General features: G+C 29.1%; 1 protein-coding gene across 1 annotated transcript in view; it reads left to right on the top strand.

The window, feature by feature from the left end:
* The window catches only part of mew (multiple edematous wings), an 89,129-nt gene extending 64,139 nt beyond the window's left edge, over nt 1-24,990 (top strand). Inside the window, exons 2-10 of the mRNA XM_065509967.1 lie at nt 7,422-7,549; nt 9,390-9,413; nt 18,349-18,455; nt 19,857-19,990; nt 20,968-22,358; nt 22,425-22,567; nt 22,632-22,976; nt 23,041-23,706; nt 23,776-24,990. Coding sequence (XP_065366039.1) covers nt 7,422-7,549; nt 9,390-9,413; nt 18,349-18,455; nt 19,857-19,990; nt 20,968-22,358; nt 22,425-22,567; nt 22,632-22,976; nt 23,041-23,706; nt 23,776-24,015 — 3,178 coding nt within the window. The 3' untranslated portion in view covers nt 24,016-24,990. The remainder of the gene's footprint in view (nt 1-7,421; nt 7,550-9,389; nt 9,414-18,348; nt 18,456-19,856; nt 19,991-20,967; nt 22,359-22,424; nt 22,568-22,631; nt 22,977-23,040; nt 23,707-23,775) is intronic.
* Nucleotides 24,991-27,211: the final 2,221 nt, after the last annotated feature.

The raw sequence follows: 27,211 nt of genomic DNA, 5'->3' as shown, positions 1-27,211 counted from the left end.
TATATAGACTGTAAGTACTTTATTGCGAATAACGTTCAATATAACAACGCCTTATAACAATGCATTTTAATGAAATTAATAAGTTTAACCAATATTAGTCAATGTAGAATACTTATCTTTGATTAGAAATATAAATTATAGATTTAAATTGATGACAAATTAGTCCATCTAACCGCAATCGGTTAGTTGGACTAATAGAAATAGAACTCGAGTAACGTCTGTATACATATTTTCTTTATTAACATCAGTACGTTGTTGCGAATTCGAATCTCTCTCATCTTCACTGATAACCCACAGATCTTTTGATTACATTGGGCTATAAGCAGTTACTATGAATTTATTGCCTATAATTGCATAATCTCGAATACATGAATGTATAAATAGTACAATATATGTGCATACGCTATGGTGGGCCGATTTGTAAGGGCAAAAATTTGTCCAAATTTCATTATTAGGTACCAAAAAAAAAATCGACTGATTAATTTTTTTTTAAATATTTAAGTTAATATTAAAAAAAATTAGCCGATTATTTCATATTTAAGTTGAGAAAAAGTATTTTTTTTTTTACTTTTTCTGAAAATTATTTTTTTGATATGTCGCAGGGAAATTTGTTTCCTCATGCCAAAAATTATCAAAAGTCGATTTCTAAATCGACCCACCCTACCATACACACATATTAATGTACAATGAGAACAAATCACACGACATACCTCCATTTTCTGTGGTATTCAAAATATATAACACAGATATGATAATATAGACAGAGGTTCTGCAACGTTTACATCTACTTAACAATCATACATAATTTGAATTTTATAAAATGTCAACGTATAAGTAATATATGTCATAATTATCGTTACTCATACGTAACTTAGTCCTCAATTAGAAAACAATTGATCGTAAACACGTTTGATAAGAATTAACTATAATATTTAATAACTATCATAACGAATGCTTAGTGTACAAACGTGCTAAGTCGTCTTTTTATAAAAATTTCGAGCTAAAACTTGAATAGCTTAGTGTCAATAAATTAAAAAAGGAAAGAAAACTATTTTTATGTTTTATATATCAAAAACTTACAACTAAATTAAAGATAATAATCATTTATTGCGGTCGATCAAATAATTAAAACATTTACGTGTTGGCGGGAATTTTTTTATTTTTTTTAATATTATCATCATCTTTAAATTTTGAAGAACATGCTACACTGCGAAATGAGTAGATAAGTTTTCAAGTCATCTTCAAATTTTTCAATGATTCATCAAAATTTATCCGATTATTTTTAAACATTTTCTCTCCTAATATTTCATTTGTATGATCTCTATTCAATTGAGAATGTATCAAGTCGTTCGTTGAGTTAAAGTATCATATTTAACTCATTTATACCTAAAACGATAGTTTTGAAATTTCAAGGACATCTATAAATTACTGTAGGTAATAAATGTTATATATACAAAAAAGGATACAACTTGAGAAACCTGGTAAATTTGGTACCATGTGTTCTTAAATATAAACATCATTGTACCTTATTGGTAAATGCAAATACGTTTTACATTATTGTGTCCATCAATAGCTGAGTCATTATTCATCAGTATGAGAATTATTCTTTCACAACTTTATGGAAATATGGCTAATCATTTAAGCACGATTTACACTACACCATCGATCTATTAGCAACTTTATGTAAAATCTGCAATAACAAAGAGCATTTACTCACAAGATGGATATAATATATATGAATATATGTCTGTATATACATTGTATGTCTGTATGTTTGTGTACGTCTATTTGTAAATGCATACTCGTATATGAGTATGTACAAACAATATTTCACTTTAAGGGCGGCATATTAAATTTGCACAATACTACATGACTGCATAATAAACAATCAGAGTGTGGGATCCAACTAAGTAAAGGCAAAAAAACAAAAACAACAACAATGCAAATAAACAAATTTATTGTCGGAACTTTGCCTTAAAGGAATAAGAAATAGACGGTACCCAGCAGTTTGACAAGTAGTCAATGTATCGCTTATAGACAGTAAATTTCACAAATAATTTTGGGACATTTGACACGTACGAGTTCTTAGAAGTGCATAGATAATCAATATTTTTCTTTATACAGGTAATCGTGAAGTCAATTGTCACTTTGGTGTCTCTAAGTAATCTATAGTTAATTGTCACTTAAAGTCCCTTTGTTATCTGAAGTGTAGTATGTTTAAGTTTTTTATTTTGTTCCTCTTTGAATATAACTTTTATACTTTAAGCCTAGTACTCTGTTCATATTTGCGAAAAATCATGGTTTTTTCATGCGAAAAATTTTATATGCTGTTTGACAGCTAGCTGTTGCTTTTAATTTCGTGCGAAAGTGTGGAAAAATAAGGTTGCCAGATGTATTTCACATGTTTTCCACAATAAAAACAGAGTGCAACTTTTGCGAAATTATTTCGCATATATTTCATTCCAAATATTTTATATGTAGTTTGACAGCATTTCGCACGAAATTTTGAACAGAGTACCTAGATTTAGAGACTAGATATTTTATTTACGCCAAATAATCTAGAGTCGGTCAATCATACCAAAACATTTTGTTCCTAGACCTACTTATATTTTTTTTATATTATTATAAATAAATTAAATAAAATAAACTTTTATTCGTAGATTATTTGATACTGCTTTTTGACTGTCAAGCAGTCAAGGTAGGTAATATGTTAGCTGACTCAATGTAACCGGTATGTGAATCCCATGCATTTACTACTTTGGACCAGCTACAAATTAGTCTCTTTGTAATCAATTAGGACACGCACATGTTAAAATAACTAGTCATTAAGCTATTTATGTGGTCATCCTAAATGATAGGTAAAATCACTAGTTCGGGACAGTTACCAAGAACTGCTGGGTACAAACAGTACAAACACACACACGTGTCATTTATAACAGTGACGGGCAAACAACAAGTAAACTAACGATCTTAAACATTCGAAACAAAATTGAGTTGAAATACATTTTGTGCATCATTGTGGCCATTTCCCTGTAAACAAATTTATGTTTGTTATTAAAGTTTAGTTATTAAAAAAACAAAATAATAAAAGAGCCAACCATAGCATGTTATATTTTAAATATTTACAAATACAACGTGGAAATCAAAATATTTAATTACAAATTTCAATGAAAAAGGAAGTGGTTGTACATATAAAATATTAAAAATTATTGGGTACTTTTTTCAAAGTCATTGTATTTTTAGTAAACTAGTAAAAGTCTGATGATATTTCGATAACAAAAGCATTATTTGCTAATTCAATTAGCAAAAGACCGTAAAAAGTAACCGTCAAACTTTGCCGTGTTATGTAGTTGAGGAAATGAACTTGTTTGGAAATATTATTTACCCAGAATTGCTATTCGGGAATATTAATTTCACTAAATACGAGTATACATACATATGTACATTTCTACATAAGAGTACCTACTTATGCTCAACAATTTTCGCTGAGACTTTAAAGTCGTAAGGTAATAAATCTGCAATAACCGCCTAATTTGCATTTGCACAATGTTGGTACATAAAGAAGAAAATTAATTACCCATTACCTCTTAAAGATATAACAAAAAAAGAAAGAAAAAAATGAAAGAATACTAAACTTTTTCAATTATACCAGAAAATAAGGGAAACACATGGAAACAACATGGCATGAAAATAAAGCCAACACACCTGAAAACTTGTCAAATTGTGAGGGTTCAACAAACCTGAAATACAACGGTAAACCTCACTTAAACATGTCTCCATTCCAGGTGGGTGGCACCTACACACTAAAACATGACGGTTGAAATAATTAAAAATTCATACGAAAATGGTTTTTCAGTACTAGCTAGCAAAAGTTTCATTTATATTTCTATTATTTTTTTGTATGCTGTAAAGTAAGTGGCAAATGCGAACAAAATTTGTCTAGATTTCATTAAAACAACAATTGAAGAAAATAGTTCCTCTGATTTTATTTTTAGTTGAAAGTTATCAAGTACGTTACAAACAAAGCTTCCTTTGCAAAACGTTTCCTTACAACTGTGAAAATGTTACTTAGAAATTTGAATTACTTATTCCTAACCAAGCAACGAACGACGGAATGGATGAAATGGTAGACAAAAAAACCAAAAACAAAAACACACACAAAAGTGTTACTGAAGTAGGCAAACTTGATTTAATGATGGCCAAAGATTGACTTAAAGACATGATGGCTGTTGTTTAAACCATGCATTAACTAAACAACGATTTGTAAATGTTAAAGACCTACAGGTCAATAAATATGCATTGTTCTGCACCTACTGATTTTTCTTCTATAAAATCTTCCTCTTCCAAAAGTTTTTGTATGTTTTAGTTCTTAACAGAGTATTGAGTTTGATTTTAGGAAAAAAAGCCCACGTTTTAACACGATTGTCTATTAGTGTTTGCAATTATTCGTTACTTGTTGAACAGACTTCTTTATGCCAGCATTGAAATTTATAAAGAATAATCGATTACTCGAACTGCATACACGCAATGTATCTTGTACATTCATACATTTTGAACTAAGAATTTAGAGAGAAAAAGAACTTTTGCTTAAAATATTGTGCCCTTAAGGTCGCCATGACAATCAGTTTTCAAATATCATTTGCCAATGCAGTTTTTAACTTTTCTGTTTGCTTTTTTTTAATTTTATTTCTATTCCTTGTAGTACTTATAGTGTACTCACAGATACGAGTTGTTTGGCCAATTTACCAATAACATCATTAGGACTAACAATCTGTTGGAACATTCTTAAAGCTTGTTTTTTATTCTTGTTGATTTATGGTAGTTTAGGTTTAGTACTTTTGAGAAGTTCAGTTCATGTCACGTTTGTGTAAATCAGTTTTAGTGTTTGCGTTGGTTTATTATAATGCTCCTTTTGCCAGATTTAAGGTATGATTATGAGTCCAACGTGTTGTTGGTATTAAAAGTGTTGAGGATTAAAGTAACTTTTTGTATGATTACGACAGCAATTGTATACATTGTAGTTGTAGTTACTACACAACGCAAATAACGATGACTTTACAAATTGATTTAAATATTAATATTATCGAATGTTTAGTTTGTAACAGAAAACTGTATCAGATCTACGATACAATCAGGCCTGTCACAGAATTCTATTCCGATCGAAAGTGGAATTAATTCCGTTTTTTTTTGGAATTAATAAATTATACGGAATCTGAAGAACCTAAAACGAAATCGATCGAAATAAAAAATACGAAATTGAAACCATGCCTTAAAAATACGACCAGTAATAAATCATTTCAACTCAGCATTTGGAAAAACTTTGACCCAAGGCAAATACTTATCAGTCTTTATACGAGCATATGGTAAAATTTAATTAAAATGAAAGACAAACCCATAAGCTTGGGTGTAAACTTGAGTTTAAATTGGTTATTTATATAAAACTGATATATATACACAGGCAAAAACGCAGAGAGAGGTTTACATTGGCGAATCCGTGGTTCAAGATATGACAGAAGACCTGGAAAATGTTATATATTATTATATAAACTTATGATCAATCGAAGGTCAGATTTTATGATCGTCTGTTTTTTGATGGCTGTAGCTGGACATTATCAAACAAGATAGAATGGAGGAGTCAGGACAAAAAACTGAATTGATAGTCGAACAAACACAATTTGTTTCGCATGTAAAAAACAAAAGTGCTATACTGGAACAGAAATTGTTTTGAATTTTATCACAAATAAGTCCGATTTTGATTTAGATTTTATGAACCATATACAGGATATCATAATTTTAAATTAATATTTTGTGTTTTTTTAATGTTTTTTACTGAATTGTTTGTTATTTCATTGTTTATCAATTATAAAATATTAAATAAAATAAAAAATTTAAAGAAAAAGCACATTTATTTTTACCTTTGACGACGAATGGGACACATATGTCCCATCATATTTTCAGTCCCCCCGGGAAAAGTATAGAACCGATTCAAAATGCATTGGTCAATAAATTTACGTAAGGCATTGGTAGATCTAATACTAAAAGTTTATCCAACAGTATCAATTAGAACTCGAGATATAAGAAAACTAAAATTGTCAAAAAAATATACGAATTTTTATATACTTTGAGAATCCCTCAATCCAAACTTAAACAACATAACCTTAGTATTTGCTTTTTTCGAAAACAAAACCTACAATTCATTTCAATTTGTTAACTTCTTTATTAGTTTGTAACTTTGTGAATGGTGGGCACTTAATCATAGAATACTCAGTCGTAAATAGACCACAGGAATTTTAATTAATATTTTATTTATTTTTATTATTTTTGCGACAATATTGTTGTACTTTATGTGAAACATTGGCATGTAAAGTTATTTATAATCGAAATGAAACTCCAAAAAGATATTTAATCGTCCACAATCGCAGACTACAAGCATTTTTTAGGCGTCAGGCAACCACATTTTCAGCCTATAGAAGAAACAAAAACAACAGACTGTTGTATCTCTTAGGTGATAAAATAGTTTAGTTTCTTTTTTTATGTAAAATGTTTTTAATTTTACACTATTTTTCATTGTGAATTCAAATTGTGCATACATACATAAGTAAGTTTTTAAAATAATATGATTTTTTATTGCAATATTGAACTATTGACATGTTTTCCGTTTCTACAATAACAATCAATTATAAATTGATCAAACCATTACTAAACAGGTAATTTAATGTCTATTATAATTGATGTAAAAGTTGTACACTGTGGACAACAAAAATAACATCAAACAGTACGAAATTATTAAATTAACATATAGAAATTATACGAGTATTCCAATTGTTAATTTCCTAGATTTTCCAAACGAATGCCAAATAAATTATAATAACTAAGCAAAAGTTCTTATATAACATATATTTGACCCACACTGTTCATAAAACTTGTAAATTTTTAAAATGCTCTTGATTCCATTGAAATTAATGGTTAGGAATTCCCTTTTTAATTTCTGTCTGACAATTGAGTGGCATACGCTCAATGTTGTTCGGCAACTGTCAAAAGTGCATTGGCCATATTCATACTCTTGCATTAAAAGTACCAGCCATACGCCCAAATAAAATAAAACCCCAACAAATCCAGACACGAAACTCGTTTAAGTTTATGCAAGTGTTTTTCATTTCTCAAAAATAAAAAAATTCATTTGAATTTATTTTATTTATTTGGATTTTTTATCTTAATAGTTTCAAGTGGGTTTGTTTGGTTTTATTTTAACTTTTTATGTACAAGACGAAAATGTAATAAAAATGTATTTCTGAGAGTATGTATTTGTTATGTACAGATATAAGCTATATTTTTTCCAAATAATTGTTAAATATGTATGTAAATGAATTTATTTGCTCTGCTTATAATGAATATTGTTTAAAACATATTTTTATTTTCAGGCTTCTGGTTGGCGCTCCTTTAGACAAGAATTTACAGCCTGGTACCAATCACTCTGGTGCTTTATACAAATGTCCCATAACCCAAAACCTTGATGATTGTGAACAGATAATTACTGATGGGCGAAGATGTAAGTATTTTTTGCACAATAAATTGATTTATTTCTACGAAATTATGTCTATGAAATTGAATTATTAATAAATTAATTTGTAAGATTGTTAGAACAAGTGTGGAAAGAATCCAGAAACCTATAATTTCCAACTTATCCTATAATTTCCAACTTATCTGTTTTCTCTATGTCCATGAAAACATTATGAATTATTCAATTTTACTTTATATTTAAGTACTGTTTAAGAGCAGTAGCTCAGGTCTAAATATTGAAAATTCGTAGAACACCATTCGTGAACAAGTTAATATTTAAAAGTACTTATTTTGAGTTTCAACTCAACTCAATTGAATGAATGAATCAATGTATTTATTTTAAACATGCTATTTTAATTTTGTCATTTTCAAGTTGTATTTTAAAAGTAAAGACTCAATATAAATAAAATTGAAAGCTTGAAGGCTTCCATCAAAAATATTTCACTTAATAAAGTAAAGCGTGCTTATACATAAAATTCATATATTTTGAAAATTGTTTAAAACTTTCAAGTAGTTTGTCTTAATATTTTATTTTTGTGGCATACTGAGTTACTGTACTAAGCCCTTCAATTATTGTCTGTTCTGTATATTTCAAAAATAAAACGATTTAAACTATTTTCACTTTAATGTAATTTCATCCAAGGATATTTGGTTTCTGGTCTTATTCTCTGTCCTCTCTGTCTCAAACCGAATATTTAGGTGAAGGATTTATTTACAAATTTTACTATAAGTGGTTTGGAGAATCATGAATATGTTTACTTATTAGTATTTAAATTTACATATCTTCATATATCTATATGTATATGAATTAATAATAATAATAATAATAACAATAAGAATATTGAAAAACAGTGGATTTAAAGACTGGAGGACTCTTTTAAATGTTTTTAATATAATTAATAAACAACTACATACTAAGAATATTTTGTGAATAAAGCTCGTCATACAATAGGGTGCTTTTGAAGTGCCGATTTCAAATTACATATAATAAATATTATTAATACATATGTATTTAGTTTTTTTTTCTTTTTCAATGTTAAAGAGATTTTGTAAATAATCTTTTTGTTCTTTTAGTAAAATAGTAACCAAAATATACTTTTATATATTTATAAATTAATGCCAATTTATTTACTGTTAAGTAGTTAGAAGTGTTTTTTTTTTGTTTTTGCTTTAGAAACCCTTCCTTTGAAAATTATGTAAAAAAAGCCCTTATGTAACTACATATACAATTAATTATTTGTTAGTATATTAGTAATTGTGACTAAATTTATAAAAATTGTAGGCAGTTTCAATACTTTTCGATTCCATTATATCTATTTTATTAGTATGTATGTATGTGTAAATAATACAAATAAAAATATTTTACAAATTGTATTCATTTACTTCTAAATTATATTTATAGTGGATTTTAGCAAAATGTTTTCAAATTGAATAAATTGTTATTTATATTTTCTAAATTGGCTGTAACGCTCACAGTAATTAAATAAAAGACTTGATTTACAATAATATGACCCAAATTTTGCTAAAATTGCTTAAATATTGTTTATTTACTGTTACTTAAATTCTGAAACATATTATTTCATGTTGTTTTTTTCTTTTTTTTTCTTTTTGGTTTTTATTTTGATTTTATATTAATTTTTTTTTATGAAAACTTCTACATACAAAAAAAAAATAAAAATACTTGGTATTTAATGGATCTCTTCATACAATTAATTACAAACAATTGCTACAAAATACTAAAATCGCTAAAAATAATAAAACAAAAATGTCGTTTTGATTACGAACATAAAAACAAAATGTGATCTAAAATTTATTCTAAAATTTCGTAGCGCCTGAAGGAGTCTATGAACCTAGTAAGTGGTATGGGTGCTTTATTTGTTTTTCATAATTAACCCCGAAATATAGTTTTAACAATGTTTTAATACTTTTCAGTTCTTAACTTCCTACGCACTTTCTAAAATTAAAATTTTTCTTTTTTTTCATCAACTAAATTAAGCATGATTTATTTTTGTTAATAATTATTATCAATTTTTACCAATTTGTAATTAATTTTTTAACAACATTAGTGGCTTCTTAATAATTTTTTTTTTTATTTTTGTAACTAATTTTTTTATTTTTTTTTTGTAAATATTTATGTATGTATTTTTGAGACGCACATAATAAAAAACAAAATATTTATTTTTAAATACATTTTGATTTGTCACATTTTTGTGGAATGATGCCAAATAATATACAAATTGCAATGGATGTAGACGCATAACTATGCAACTAGTGCACATTTCTGCTCTGATTCCCAAATAACAACTTTAAACTATGGAACATACATATGTATGTAAAAATACAAACATATTCTTATTTATTATATCGTGTATAAATTAATACATACATAGGAATATGCAAGTCCATATATAGGAATATTTCCCACATAGCATCCATGAATGTAAAAATATACACGAATATGAATTGAATGTATTTGTATATAAATATACTTGATAATATTTAATAAACCAAACCAATTCAATAATTCATCCATTTAGTTCGATGAGGGCTGAATGTTATCCAAAAATTGTTGGAGCAATAGTAAAGAAATAAGTAAAATATTTATTCAACAAAAGAAATCATTATTATAAAAAGTATGTACATATGTATGTTTGTATAAATATGTATGTACATTAGGACCGCCCTAAATCTAAAATACCATATTTCAAAATGTTTGTTCTAGAATCAGATTTTTCTCTAGCCCAAATTAAAAAAAGGTATTTTTTAATGGTTTTTATATTTTATTTTTTCATATTTCTCTTTGAAAGGCTCTTTCAGTGCCCTATAGTTGAAATTATATGAGGTTTATTATATCGTATTAACTTTAACTAATTACTTTCAAAATTTCGAATAATTTTGGATTCATTCGAAAGACCTTTCCTTTGAGAGATATATGGAAGAAAAACATCATAAAAACCTTAAAAAATATCGTTTTATCCTTTTCCATAGCTCACGGAATAGTTTCTTCAAAACAACTAAACATTCATTTTATTTGGGAATATCAAAAAACTTCTTTTTCTTACTTTTCCTTTATATAAATGTGCCCACCCTACTGTACATGTGTCTTCCATAAAACGAGTACATGCACAAACATTCATGCATATGCAAATAACATGAATATGTAAAATATATTAGGGCATATGTACATTAGGGTATAACCAAAATAAATTAAAATAAAAAATTATCATCTATAAAGCAAATAACTAGAAGAGTCTGGAACACAAACGAGTTGGAAAACAAATAATATAGACATATGTATATACTTATGACACGTTATATACATATGGTCAATTCACAAGGTCTCGTATCAGTCATATTGTCATAATGACTCTTAGGCATTCGACTCTTAAGCCTAGTACTCTGTTCATATTTGCGAAAAATTATGGTTTTTTCATGCGAAAAGTTTTACATGCTGTTTGACAGCATTTCGCACGAAATTTTGAACAGAGTACCTAGCTTTAGGTCTCTGCTGGTTGGTTACGATAACACAATATACATAGCATACAGAGTAGTATTATTTTCGGACATTTTTTACTTGAAAAACAATAAAAACCATTGTGAAATATTAGGACATTATGACAATATGACATGATAAGAGACCTTGTGAATTGACCAATAGTTTATTTTCTGGTTTGTTATCAAGCCATATACATAGTTATATGTATGTATACAAATACGTTGCAATATTATTGATACACCGGATTAGATATTTACATATTTTCAAAAGTAATACCCCCTAATGTACAACCATATTTTTTATATCGTATTGTTGGGAAGGTAGTGAACCCATCCATACGAGTTAGCTGAGTAAACACTAAATACAGTTCATAAATTTTCAATTTAAATGCGCACACAAAATATGCAAAACTAAAACTCTACGTTAAAACAGCTCCAATCACACCACAACCATCATCGTGCATTCATTCATACCCCCACTTATTCGACTCGAATATAAAGATTTGTTTTTCAATTTTTTTTTGAGCTTGTAGTATGTAGCTATGCAAGTTTGTACGAAAATATGTTTGTACGAATCGAGTACTTCTTGTGCATGCATACAGTGTTGTCAGTATTTATTCAGATCTCATGCCCAATTTTAATTTTTGTATCCCCAAAAAATAAGATTTAATTATTTCAGAAATTTTGTTGAACATTGCATTTATTTTCAAAAGTTTCAACATTTCATAAGTTGGAGTTAACTGAGAAGAGCTTGCAGAACCCAGTGGTGCTAACCGTTATTTTAGGTTAGCTCTTGTTTTCTAGATATACCGTTGTTTCGAAAATGGAGGAGGTTGCACCACATATATTCGCGTAACTCAAAAATGAATAAACTCAAAAAACCGATATTCCGCAATAAAATTAACATTTTAGCAAAATTTCGAAATTTTTATTTTTTATTTGCGCAATAAATTATATGTATTTCTAAAACGACTGCGCAGTTTAAAAAAAGTTTCAGTCTTTCTTAAAGGTAATTTTATTGCGGAATTTCGTTTTTTAGGTTATTCAATAAACTAAACCGTTTTTGAGTTACGCGAATATTTGTTGTGCAACCTCCTGCATTTTCGAAATAACAATATATCTCGAAAACAAGAAACGGTTATCACCACTGGATTCAGAGTACTCGGGACACCCGGCGGGTTATACTAATTAGAAAGAAAAAGTGTCTAATTCGTACACAATGTTATTATTTTAGAAATATTCTTAACTGAAAAAACATGTTCAACGCAAACGTTACTTGTTGGTACACAAAAGATTATACAAAAACATATTTAATTTTTTCCGAGATTCTTCTGCAAAGTAATTATTTCAGTGAATGGTAATTATTAAATAAAATTTTAGTCTTTCCAACTCAGTTAAATTTGTATGAATCAAATAGATTAAAAAAATTCCCACAGGTATACAACTGCTTTGCAAATTATTATTTAAAATTGAAAATAAATTAAAAAATTGTATTCCCCCAACCGAAAACTGATTCCCCATTTGCCAAAAAATATTCCCCAAACTGGCAACAATGTATGCATATCGAAAACATCACATTGCTACATTCTTCATGTACGAGTGGATATAAAAATGCAATTCAACAGTTGTCGCTTCTGGGTGCACACAAAACGTTATTAAATTTTGCACATGAGTTTCTAAAATTGCTATCTTATACACTGGAAAAAATTAATGAGATTGAAGTGGATTAAGTAAAATAATTAACAATCAAACTTTACAGAGTCTGTTTGTTGCTAACATTGCTTTATACATGATCACGAATGTAAAGCACGTGTTTTTATTTCTGTTGTGCAAATTGAAAATATCAAAAAAAAAAACAACTAATAGAAAAAATAGCAATACATTTGTATATAGAAACCTAATATGTATGTAAATAAATAAAATAAATCTGTATGTATGTAGAAATGATTGGTATGTAAATGTTTTAAAAAACTAACAATACTGAATATAAAGTCACATACGAGAATATTATACATGTATTTAGACAATTATTTTAATCGCCGGTTAAACTGCTAAATGACCCATGTGACACAATTAAATAAATATGTATGTAATTTGCAAATATTCAGTCGATTGTATAAAACTAAATACATGTAGGACCCGGATCGCAGTAACACTTTGTTTATTAAATACAGAACAGAGCACTAAAACACAATATTTTTGAGGTTAGAATCATTAAATTCGAAAAATATCTTCCATATTTACTATGGACAGACATTTAGAAATAAGTTTAAAATATTTCGGAATTGGTGGCCGCAACTTGTTCGCTTACTCTATATCACATTTGTGGCATAAAGACATTTTTCTATCTTCAAATTTTAAAATACCATTTTTGTTCTCAATTGGATGCACTTGGTATAAGAAATATTAAAGTGAATGCAAAATTGTTATGGGCTTACTGGAAACCCCTTTACATTCTGCATTAAGTTATGTTAAACAAATGAAACATTTTATTTTTTGAAGTTGGGTCATTTTGTAATTAATAAATCTACTAATGTGTAAATGGAGTATGTGTTATTTTATTTAAAAAAAAAAAAAATAACATACAATACAGTAGTGACAGCTTTCTGCTGTCTGTTGGATTTATTTGCAAAAATGTATAAATATTTTGCTATGTAAGCTCTTAATTTGATATGCAAAAAATGACAAAGACAGCTAAACAAAAACAAAAAAAAACTTTATTGAATTGCGAGTTCTTGTTACTGTCTACACTAATGAATGGCACACATTTTAAACTTCATATAATAGTTAATACACATTTGCAATTACACAAATTATAATGTACATATTATTTGTTGCAAATATAACCTTCATAAGTTAAACAATTTAAAAATGACATTTTTTATTATTATACGAGAAAGAGCAAAATATAAGTTTAGTGAACTTGTTTCATGTTTTTTTTTAACAAATACCGAAAAACTCATTTAACCTTTAACTACGGAAGTGAACATTTTGGACATAGTCACTGACATATCCCCTCCAAATTTAGCATTAAATTTTACTAAAACACATTTTTTAATAAGATACTTTTTTGATATAATGGTTATTTAGTTCAGCAAAACAAGCTCATTATATAAAATGTTATTTTTATAAAACTAAAAAAATATATAAACAGGGGTAAAATTTACCACCACCTCCGTAGTTAAAGGTTAAAAAGAAACACATATTATTTCGTTTAAATAACAGCAAAGTGATCATGCGTTAAACAGGCAATATTTTCCAAGTCTTTCTTGTACAAACTTCCACAATTCTGCCTTGGCATTGAACAAAATCAGACACATTAAATGAGACAAACAAAAGGGATCCAACTCAAAAATATAAAAATAAAATAAACAAAAGTCGTGGTATTCAGAGCGAATTGTTGTTATACCAAAGTCATTTAAGTTGTCGTTTTTGTATCCACAACATTATATTATTTTTTTATGGGTTTTAATGTGTGCTGGGCAGTAGTTCATGTTCTTGCTCTGGGTGTCATCTTTCATGGAATTCTTGGTTAATATGTTGAACAACAAAATATTTATATTTTATAGCTTGGGTTGGGTTTTTTGAAGATGGCTTTTCGAGTTTCATGAATATATTTTTTATGAAAAATAATTTGGTCTTTATGTTCCATTCAGAGGGTACTACATATATTTTAAAATAATAAAAAGTTCTTTCGAAATATTGTTGTCCAAAATATTGAGCGAAATAAGGGTATATCGTACGTGACATAAAACGGAACTCATTTTGAGGTACATGTAGAAATATGCGAAAATATTCGAATCGTGAGAGGCGTTATGTTTTCTTTTAATTTCTTACACTAAACGAAATATTTTTCCTTTACAATCCGTCATATTTAAATAAAAACAATCTTTGAATGGTCTTATAATAATTAAAATTTAATATCGTACGTGACATACCGTACGTGAAAGATTTTTCTCTTATAATAAAACAATATGTATATACAAAAACTAAAAAAGTGTATAGAAAATATACATTCGGTTTCAATAAACAATTTGACAATAGAAAAAAAAAACAATCAGCGTCAAATTCATTTCATACTACAAGCTAATTGAGAGCCTAGTTTTCGCCGCAATTTTAACCTAAAACATCAAAAAATTAAATTAACTATTATTTTTGTATTTAAAATGTTGTAATATGACCTAAATACTTTCACATAGTAACATTTTATTCTTCTATTCAAATCATCTTGAAAAAAAGTTTCAAGGGTTTTTGTGTTGTGTTGCCCATATGTATGTACATTAGATATTATTTTTGTTCATTAGTAGCTAAAACTAACTATGTACTGTAAAATTTAAGAGCAATCGGATAACTAGAACACGTGCCGGAAATCGATTGAAAGTTGTAAAATTGGGAATTAATAATGGTACTTTTTCCGATATCTTAATAAAATTCCCTATTATAATGCTATTTTTTTTAAATATTTGCAATAAAACTAAGCTTCTGGACAAATTATCTTTCTAACAATTTATAATACGGCATTTTTGTATTATTTACTCACTGTTTTGCATGCAAAAGTTATGTAAACAACTATGTCAACAACAGAAATTCGAGTAAAATATGCGTAAACTAGCACTTTTTGCTCAATATAGGGTCAAATAAAACTAGTATAACTTTGTTATTTTTCATTCGATATTATTAGCGGTATTCACAGTGTAGAGTACTTGTATAAAACAATACCTTGTTAGAAAGATAATTTTCTCTGGAAGCTTAGGTTTATTGCAAATGTTAAAAAAGCAGTTTTGAAAATACAGAATTATTTTAAGTTATCGAAAAAAGTACCATTATTTACCCAATTTTACATCTTTCAATCGATTTCAGGCACGTGTTCTAGTTATCCGATTGCACTTAAATGTTGCAGTACATTGTTAGTTTTAGCTACTAATAAACAAAATAAGACCCATCCAAAGCAAATCTATTTTTTAAGGGCCTGTCTAATGTACATACCTATATTTCGAGCAATTCCAATAAAATATATTTCAACAAAAACCACGATTTTAGATTTGTGCAATTCTTGAGGCAGAATATAAATTTTTGTGCTCCAAAATATTTTAGATTTTTTGAAGATATCATCAAAATCCATTTTAGCCGATTAAATTTGAATTAAAACAAGTAAGAGAGTTATATTCGTCTGTGCGGAATCTTATATACCCTTCACCAAATTATACTTTAAAATAAAAATTTTATATATTTTTAGGTAAACAAAATTTAAAAAAGAAATTAAAAAAAAGTTTTTTCTTGTGGGGTCGCAAATGAAAATTGTAGAAATAACCCTAAAAAATAGGTTAATCAAAAATTAAAAAAATTAATTTAGAATTCATTTATTTTTTGTAAAATAAGCTAATATTTCTGGAAATGAAAAATTACCAAAATATTTATGTGAATATACACATAAAATATGTATATATTTTCTTTTTTAACTTAACTCAACTTCTAAAATCTTAATAACCAACTTTTCTCCACCCAATATACAAAATATGTATACGATAGAATTATTTGTTTACCTTTATATTATACCAAAAACTTAATTATAAACATTTTAACCCCTTAAATCCCTGTTTTAATGGTGGTTTTTGCACTTTCTTAAAAAAAGGACAAAAAGACCCTTAAGGATTTAGAGGGTTAACATATTCTACAAAAATGTTCTCCGTAACATTTTACATAAACTTGCTGAACACAATTTATACCAAAAATGTAAGGATCACATGGTTTCTTATGTCGATTAACAATAAGAATATGTCAGAGTTGGGAATCTTTAACCCCCCCTCAAATGAAATTCAGATGTAAACTTTCAAAACGTTTTTTTTTTCTCCTCTTTCCAAATTTTTTGGTCGGACCTTGTAATTTGTTTTGGCGTTGTGCAGTGTTATAAGCACATATTAAAACTGCATTTTTCTTATTGAGTTTAATGACAAATACTTACAAACGACATTGTTCAAGCGTAAAGCGACCAATGATGGTCCTCAGAGGCGTCTGATGACTGATATTCAATATTTCGAATAGAAAAAACCAACATATGATTTAAAAAGATACTTGTATTTGGATCACCCAGAATATAATTTATATTCTAACTTTATTTTACCGATCAGAGTAACGAAGACCTTATGACCGTTGTAGTAAAACAGACCTTAATATCTTGCGTGAACACTATCAACTAGCCTACCATTCACCCTATTAATAAATTTATTAACAAATATTGATTGATGTTTTGAAATATTTATTCGATATTTATTTAAAAATTACATTACAAACGTATTATGTATAATATCTTTACACGATTCTTAATAAATAAGTATTTATTTATTTATCACTTGAGCTTAAACACATATTTAAGTCTCCCACCTATTTATTATTTGAGTTCTCATTTGAGCTGAATCTCAGCACCAGCTGACTTCTTTTTTACAATATGACATTTTTACAATTCAGATGAGAACTTTAATAGTACAATTATGCTTTACAATTAATATTAAAAATGTTGACAAACAAACAAACAAACTTACATAATTAACTACATATACATATGTATGTATATTAAATACAAAAACTTACTTACTTTTACACTCATAATTATAATTATTGAAAATAATCTAATCCCGCATACCCATGTTAATACTACTTTTATTTACCAACACTTACGAGTATATTGTTCATTCACAAAACTTTGCACCTGCGTACTTCAAATAAACAATCAATCCCATAGATTAAAAAAAATATATGTATGTATTTATGTATGTAAATAATTATTATGAATGTATTTGTAAAATAAAATTAATAAAAACCATATTTATTTATTTATCTGTTGTTTATGCACATTTTTTTACATTAATTGTATTGAACAAATTTAAATAAAAATGTATGTATGTCAATTTCGTAACTGTAATGTAAAAATTCTACACTAAATGTCATATTCACAAAAAAAAACACACGCAATTTCACAAACATACACACCACAGAAAACACACTTCTAAACACACTTGTATGAAATATTAATAATTTTAAAACAAACAAAAGAAATAATAAAAACATTTATTATTTAACATATTTATTATTGTATGTTTGTACAGATAAACGTATTATAAAAGACACATGATAACTAATTTAATTTAATTGTTTTATTTTTAATCATCAATGTTGTGTAAATGTTTTAATTAATTCATCATTTATTGATTTTATTTTTATTGTATTACTGCAGTATTATGCAGGAATTATTTTAATAATCAAATTTATTTGTTTTATCCTTTAAATTGGAAATAGCTTTCGATAGTGATGATATTGAGGAATTGACTGAACCATCGTATGATGAAATCAAGGAGGACCAATGGCTGGGCGTTACAGTTCGCAGTCAAGGCTTGGGCGGCAAGGTATGTTTTGTATCTCCATTAATTACATCCATCCTAAATATTTCTACATAAAGTATTTTATTTTATCTTGCTACTACTACATGCATATTTCATGATTACATTCAGTTGGTAGACTCTTAAATAATTATGTAATTATTTATTTTTAAACTCTTAATTATATAGAAAATCATTTCGCACAGTAGTTATTGTTGTTGTTGTTGAATAATTTTACTATTATAAATACTAATATTCGTAACACTGTGCTACAACGAATTACTCGCCAAATGTCTAAGTGTAACTGGTAGTTCTGATGGAGGACTTCATCTTTCTTTTTTCATTTTGGTTCTATTAAAAAATTTATTATAATATAGATTTGGAGGATTAATTTTAATGGATGCAAAAAAAATATATATATTTTTGAAATTCCGCTAGGTCAAAATTCATTTTAGGCCTATGGTTCCTAGGGAAAAGTTACTTAGAATTCTTCGTACGAATAGAATAACCATTATTTGGACCTTTTTATTCTTATTGAAATCAGTACGATTTTCCTCAAGTGTAAATAGAATTATTTTATATTTTATTTAATATTTAGTTTTCTCTTTACAAAAAAATTCAAATCTCAATATATTATAAATTTTAGAACAAATTTAAAATTTAAAATCAAAAATCTTATTTTTTTGGATTTTTCGGAAATTTCTTTATACGTTTTCTTCTTAAAGTTGCAAAATTCAGATTTGTTATGATGAATCGTTGCTAATCGAATGATTCAATTATATCCATAATTTTTCGATTCTAGCAACAGATTTTTCAGCCACATCAGATCTATTTGAATGATTGAATCAAATTGAAATTGTATGTTCTTAAAGAAATTATTATTAGTGTGCCTTTCGAAGCGAACTATGCTTGTTTTCCGGTCAAATATCATTATTATAGTTAAACCCTTAATACCAACATTGTACCGCCACTACAATGTGGCAAACAAAATTTTACTGGTTTTTGGCTTAATTTAGCATTAAAAAATTGAAAAATTTTTTAATTTACTCCCAGGAAGGGAAAAAGTCTAGGAAATTAGGAACCCTAGTACTGATGTACATGCATGTATTGAAAAATACATCAATTTGTCCATTGACGATCAATTATAAAAGGAAATGTATGGAATACATCTAAGTCCAAAAGACTATCTTTTCACATATGTATTTATATAGAATTTGAAAACGGTTAATCAATTAAAAAGCTTTAGGATTTGTTAAGTGTTTGCGAAGTCTCCAAAAAAAATTGCTCAACCAGTCCTATTTTCATTTGGCGTTTATAATTTTTGTTTTAGTTTGTAACATAGTATTATATATTATGGATTCTTTTAATAATTCTTCTAACTTCTATTTATGTATTTTTTAATTGTTTCATTGTTAAATTCTTTATCAGGTTTTGGTTTGTGCCCATCGCTACATAACAAAAGTGCGTGAAAATCGTTATGGCCAAGGTCTATGTTATGTTCTAACCAATGAATTGAGTTACGATGAAGTGTATGAACCATGTAAAGGCCGAACTGTTCAAAGGTTTGTAAATTGTTTATAATTAAAACTTTTTCTATTTTAAATTTAATTTTAAGTTCACATAAAAGCAAACGATTCGAAACGTCTAAAAGGTAACGTTAACGCTAAATTGGATTATTTCGGTAACGGTAATTTCAGTTATTTCGGCAACGATAACTTAGCAGTAACAGTATTTTAGTGATTTTATTAATAAAATTTACAAAAATTTACTTTGTTATATTTTAAATTTTGTAACTTTCAATTAAATCAATTATAGAAATAAAAAATTGGTATTTTTTAATTTCAAATATTTATTGAATATCGGTAACCGTATTTAGAGGTAACGGTGTATGCGGTTATATCGGTAACGTTATTTGAGCGGTAACGGTAGCCAACATATCATAAAACATAAGTGAAAAGTTCGACGTAACTGAAAATCTGTTTACATCTAAAAATGAAAAGTAATTCATATTGAATACATTTTCAATTGCTATATCATTAATCATAGAACCTGAAAATGATATCGAGCCCTAACCGCGAAAACATCTTAACCAACAATATAATCGATTATTTAGGATCATCTAAATAATCGACTGAAATGTTATTGTTATGTAGTACTTAATATACTATTGCTGTTAGGGCTCGATATGTCTTTAAAAGAAATCCCTTCGGTGGTTTGCTTTTTATATTTAAACATACTTATGATTAAAATTACTTCTACTTTTTAGTAAAGTAGTAGTAATTTAACATACTTAAATATTTAATATCAATAATTGATTTATTACTTAGTAGTCGCCATAGTATTCATGTATACATATGTATATACGTATCTATGTATGTATGTTTGTATGTATGTTTGCAAGATGTAGATAACTAGGTACTACTAACTAATAACTGTATTTACTATATAATTCTAAATACATACATATGTATGTTTTATTTTGATAATCCGTAACTAATATTTGTATTTTTCCATTATGTTTTTGTGTAAATTCTTGTAGAGCGCATGAAGATTATGGTTTTTGCCAGGTGGGTACTTCGGGAGCCTTGTTGGACGACAACACTATGGTCTTGGGTACCCCCGGTCCGTTCACATGGCGGGGAACTGTGTTCGTGACGGAAATTGGTGGCGAATATTTGGAACGTGATAAAAATATGTATTATGGTGATCATTCGGACACATCTGCACCGGTCGATAAGTACAGTTATCTGGGTATGTCTGTGACGGGTGGTCGTTATTTTGGCGAACGAATGTCGTATGCTGCTGGAGCACCTCGTTCAAATGGACATGGTCAAGTTATAATATTTGATAAGGACAACAGAAATCCCATACCAGTACACATGATCATAGAGGGTGAACAATTTGCATCTAGTTTTGGATACGAGTTGACTACTGCTGATATCAACGGTGATCAGAAACCCGATCTTATAGTGGCAGCTCCCTTCTACTTCAATAAAAGTGAAGGTGGTGCTGTGTACATCTATCAAAATGCTAAAGATAACCTGCCATATAAGCCAACGCTCAAGTTGACAGGATCATTTGAAAGTCGTTTTGGTTTGGCTTTAGCCAATATTGGTGATATAAATAAAGACAATTGTGAAGACTTGGCTATCGGAGCCCCATATGAGGATGACGGAGTGGTTTATATTTATTTGGGAAGTAGAAATGGTTTGAATAGCAAAGCGTCCCAGCGCATCCAATCAAGTGATTTAGGCCTGTTACCTAAGCCCATTAAAACATTTGGCAGTTCAATAACAGGTGGCACCGATTTAGATGGAAATTCTTATCCAGATATTGTTGTAGGAGCATACAATTCTTCAGCTGTAGTTGCATTGCTGTCACGTCCAATCATTAGTATACAAACTAAATGGAGAAGTAATGAAATGAAAAATATTGATCCTACTAAGGCAGGCTGCGTAACAGATGCCTTTACCAATCTGACCTGTTTCACCTTTGAAGCCTGCTGCTCCATTGATCCGTATGAACAGGCGTCGGCAAATAAAGACCTAAAGCTTATGTACACGGTGGAGGCCGAAACGTTTGCGCCTAATAAGAAATTTTCTCGTGTATTCTTTGATCGTGATAACAAGATAAGCAATGTTATCAAACGGGAAGTTACTGTCCGTACCGATGGACGTCTTTCCTGTCAAAGAGTTACTGGGTACATCAAAGAAAACACGCGTGATATTCAAAGTCCCATTAAGTTGAGATTAAATTATACTTTGGTGGAATCAAAACTGCCGGACTCGGGACTGAAATCCTTAAACCCGATACTAGATCAAACACAGGCTAATATAGAGTTCGAGGGAACATTCCAGAAAGATTGTGGAGATGATGATATTTGTGAGAGTAACTTGCGACTTAATGCCGAAATTGACTTAAATATGGAGAGTGAGTACTATTTCGTAGTTACATACTTAGTGAGCACACATAAATACATAGTATATTTTATTTCAGATGAAAACTATGCATTGATTTTGGGTGAACAAGAAGAAATCCGTGTAAATATTAATGTATCCAATTCAGCAGATTCCGCCTACGAGACACAAGTATTTGTTGTGCACCAAAAGAGTGTCTCGTACATAGCTGCCCTTAAAACGGTAAGTTTGTCAATTTTGAAATTGAGTAAAGTGTGGTTTTTATCGTTTTTATCACATCACTTAGAGCACCGCCATTTGCAATCGCTACAATGAAACGGTTGTTGCGTGCAGTCTTGGTAATCCCATGCGAAGAGGTACAGCCGCTCAAGTTTCAATACGTTTTGATCCGAGCGGACTAGAACTGGACGAGCGTCAATTAACTTTTAATATTTTCGCTAACACGACTTCTAAATTGATTGGTGAACATAAGCCCGAAGTAAAATTAGATGTTCATGTTGTGAAGAGAGCAGAATTAAGTTTACAGGGTTGGGCTAGACCGGAACAGAGTTTCTATAGTGGTGACGTTAAGCTCGACAATTCCATGATGCAGATGGAAGATGTTGGATCACAATTAATTCATACATATCAGGTGAGTTTTTAGTGGGCATTTCTTCAAACAACTTACTAATGGCCAATTCATTAATATTCTTTAGATCTATAACGAAGGACCTTGGAAGGCTCCGAAAGTACAGTTGACCATTTATTGGCCCTATCAGGTGTTTAGTGAGAAAGATAAACGCGATAAATGGCTTTTCTATTTGGAAGAAATGCCAGTTATAGAGAATGTGCGACAGGGCGAATGTTTTGTGCCATCAGAATATATCAATCCGCTTAAGCTAACAACCAAATCGAAATCCAACCACATTGTTGATGATCTTCTCTTGGGACCAGCTCCATATATGATGAGACCAATGAATAAGTCCCACTTTAGCCACCGAAATTTCAATGAAAAGTCTTCGTACAGCAAACAGGTAAACACCGAGGAAACATCGTCACTAAATCGACTAAGAAGAGACACATTAACTAGAATCATACGACCGGAAAGATTTATGGATATAAGGGATCATAAAAATAAAAAAAGGGATATAGTCGAATTGGACTGTAATAAGGCCACGGCAAACTGTATTAAAATAATATGTGAAATATACAATATGCCACCAAATACTGAAGCCTATGTGTATGTTAAAGCCAGACTTTGGAATTCAACGCTTGTCTCTGAACACCCAAGGGCGGATGCAGTTAGAATTATATCGACAGCACATGTACAAATTCCTCTGGAATTTAGAGTAGAACAAACTCAGACAGCCGAACCCCTCCTGGTAAGTAAAAACAAATTCAAACTGATCGAAAAAAATAAATAAAATAAAATAATTTCATATCTTTTGCAGGTGGAAACAAGAGCGTATCCAGAATTAATAGATCAACAGAGAGATACTTCACTGCCATTGTGGATTATAATTCTAGCCATTATAGGAGGACTGCTGGTTTTGGCCCTCTTTACCTATGCCATGTGGAAATGTGGATTCTTCAAAAGAAGAAGACCAGATCCTACATTGAGTGGCAATTTGGAAAAGATGAATGAAGAAAAACCTTTTTTAAATTCTAAAAACAATCAACGAGTTTTCTAACAACAAGGGACTGTTGGGTGGGACCTATTGCAACAACAAAAACACTCAACGCCTAAGCCACCCAAAAAATGCTTTGGCAAAACTACTACTACTACTGCTAGTGATACTACTAATGATTATGAGAATAATTTTAATCAAAACAACAACAACAACATCAGTACTAATAACAACAACAATATTTGTGATACAAACATTGATGAGAGCTGTGTCATTGATTGGGGCACTTTGCGCTAAATAAATTGTAACTTACAAACATACATATCGCACACCCAGTTCAAAAGTGACACAACTCAAAATTAATTTGTAGGGTTATATAAACCCGAAAAATGAATTTTACGCTTAAACTATGCACAATATACTTGTTTATCTATACAGAAGATATCAGTGTATTCTGTTGTTGTTAACTGTGGCTAAAAAAACCCTAATGTCTTTCATTATGTTTCAATTGGTATAGGTATATGTATTTATTTTCGATTTCTGAAAAATTAAAATTTTAAGTTGTGTCACTTTTGAACTGGGTGTGCGATATGTACGTAGGTAGATAATTTAAGAAGGAATCACACAAATTCACTAATTTCAGTGCCATTTTTATCAAAAGTTTTTTTTTACTTCATAATTCAATATTGTAATATTTTATTAATTTAATTACTATCAGTTAATCTAGTTTAGTCTTTTGTAATTATTGTAGCATAAAACAAAAATAATCTTATAGAAAAAACTGTTTATATGTTATAAGAATTAAATTAAGTTAGAGGCACATTGATATTGTGACTGAACAGCGGCAGCTCGATATGTATGTATTTACACATCCAACATTGTATTTAAAATGTTTCACCAAAGCAATGTCTTAATGCTTCGATCTATTCCGATTGTGTTTCTACATTTAAATTTAAACTTAATTCAAACTTCTAAAGTTGTAGATATTTTATTATTTATCTATTTCATTACTAAACAATTTAACCCAATACTGCCCTATTCTAGGAATTTCAATAGATTTAAATAATAAGATGAAATGTTATTCGAATTGATCTACTTTAGAAAATTAGAGATACATATGTTGTTAATCAAATGTTATTTATTATCATTAAATTCCAAAACAAAATACAAATTTCATACAAAACAGTTTATCAAAATTTTCCAAATTAAATTTCGCATCCCTGCTTTTAATAGGAATTTTAAAATAATTGTACATTAACTCGAAACTAAATAATATTTTATAGTATTCTAATATTAAAATGTCTGTCCAATATACATTCAAGTATATACAATATTTATGAATTAAGATATCTTGTGATCACTTATAAAAAAAATTTAAGTAATAGTAGTAATATGTACAGAACGGCGCTACGAACAAAGTCTCCAATGAACATAGTCCCCAAACCACAAATGAATTAAAACCCCAAAATTTAAATAAATCCCCAACCGAAGGAACTAAACCCCCAACCAAAATGAAAAAGTAACCGTCTTTGCATACTAAAAATTGTTGGATTTTATCAAAAACCGGCTTCGCTCAGAATGCGCAATGCAAAAAAACTTTTCTGAGCGAAGCCAAATTTTGATACACCCCAGAAAAGGAAACCTTTGCAAAATAACATTTCTGAGCGAAGCCAATTTTTGATAATTTCATTATGAATTAAATCCCCAATATTAGAAATGAAATAAATCCCCAAAAAATAAATTTCGTTGTTGGTTTTTTCCATATAAAATTTTGGAGCCTTAATACATTTGCGGTTTGGGGACTTTGTTCATTGGGGACTTAGTTCGTAGCGCCGTACAGAAATGGATATGTATACAATTTATGTGTACAAGGGGTACTTCTGAAAATGTAGAGGAGTAGTCCATTATTCGATTTCGCATGGAATTACATTCGATTTACAATACATTAGGCATGCAAATTTCAATGCTTTCGGAGCAACCTCCAATAATAAGGAGTGAGATCGAAAAATTCTTAACATACATATATGTTTATAAAAAAGAAACCACTAAACTTACAGCTTTAATTTTTTTTTTATTTGATTGAAATTATTATTACAATTTACAAAAAAAATTATTTTTATAGTTTTAATCACTAGTGATGAAATTTTGAACCTTTTTCAGAAACCCTTCCATTAACGTTTTTATAGTGCTTTCTGTCACTTTGCTCGAACATGTAGTCCATCTCCGTTTAAAATCTACCACACTTTTGGACACCTTTTTTGTACTCTTCAATTCTCTTTTAACAAGAGCCCAATATCTCTCCACTGGCCTTAGCTCCGGGCAGTTTGGAGGATTTGCCTCTCTTGGTACAAATACCACATTATTGTTCTTGTACCACTCAAGGGCTTGTTTGCCATAGTGACAGGATGCCAAGTCAGGCCAAAAATAAGTGGACACATTATGAAGTCTTATGAATGGAAGCAGCCTTTTTTGTAAACATTCCTTGATGTAAATTTCGGTATTTATAGAGCCCGTTGTAACAAATGAGTGGCTTCTTTTGCCGCAACTGCATATTGCTTGCCATACCAAGAACTTTCTGGGAAATTTTGTCTGCTTTTGGGTCCTAAACTTTTCTTCAACATTCCCTCGAGCATCAGCAACATAAAATTTTTGACCTGGAAGTTGCGAAAAATCTGCCAGAACATACGTTTCGTCATCCATTATGCAGCAAGAATATTTTTTTATAAAACTTGACTTCAATTTCCGTGCTCTGTTTTTGGCCTCTAAATTTTTAGTAGCGTTCCTGTCAGGAACTTTTTGAGCCTTGTATGTTTTTAAACCTGCATTAGCTTTAACTTTTCGTACCAAATAGTCCGAGCACTGAGCTAACCGGGCTGCTTTCCTACCGGATGTGTTGGGAGCTCTTTTGAAAATGCGTTCTATTTTTTTGGCTTTAGAAACATCATGTGGACCATTCCTTCTACCTGAACCAGGTTTTCTATCAACTGACAAGTTCTCCCGGTACTGTTTAATAACATTGGAAACAGTTTGACGGCAGACCTTTGTATGCTTGGCCAACTTTTTGTAAGACCAAGTTGGGTTTTGTTGAAAATATTTAATAATTTCAGTACGCACTTTTTTCTGGTCACTCATTTTAATCAGATTAACAAAAAAATTAATATAATTGACATTACACATAATAACTGACATGTTTTTCAAAGGTAACTTGATCAAAAAAAAATTCAAATAATACTTGGGTTAAAAAATGTAATGAAAAACG

The sequence above is a fragment of the Calliphora vicina genome, chromosome 4, assembly GCF_958450345.1.
Source record: "Calliphora vicina chromosome 4, idCalVici1.1, whole genome shotgun sequence".
NCBI classification, from domain to species: domain Eukaryota; kingdom Metazoa; phylum Arthropoda; class Insecta; order Diptera; family Calliphoridae; genus Calliphora; species Calliphora vicina.
This window is presented reverse-complemented; position numbering and strand designations above follow the sequence as displayed.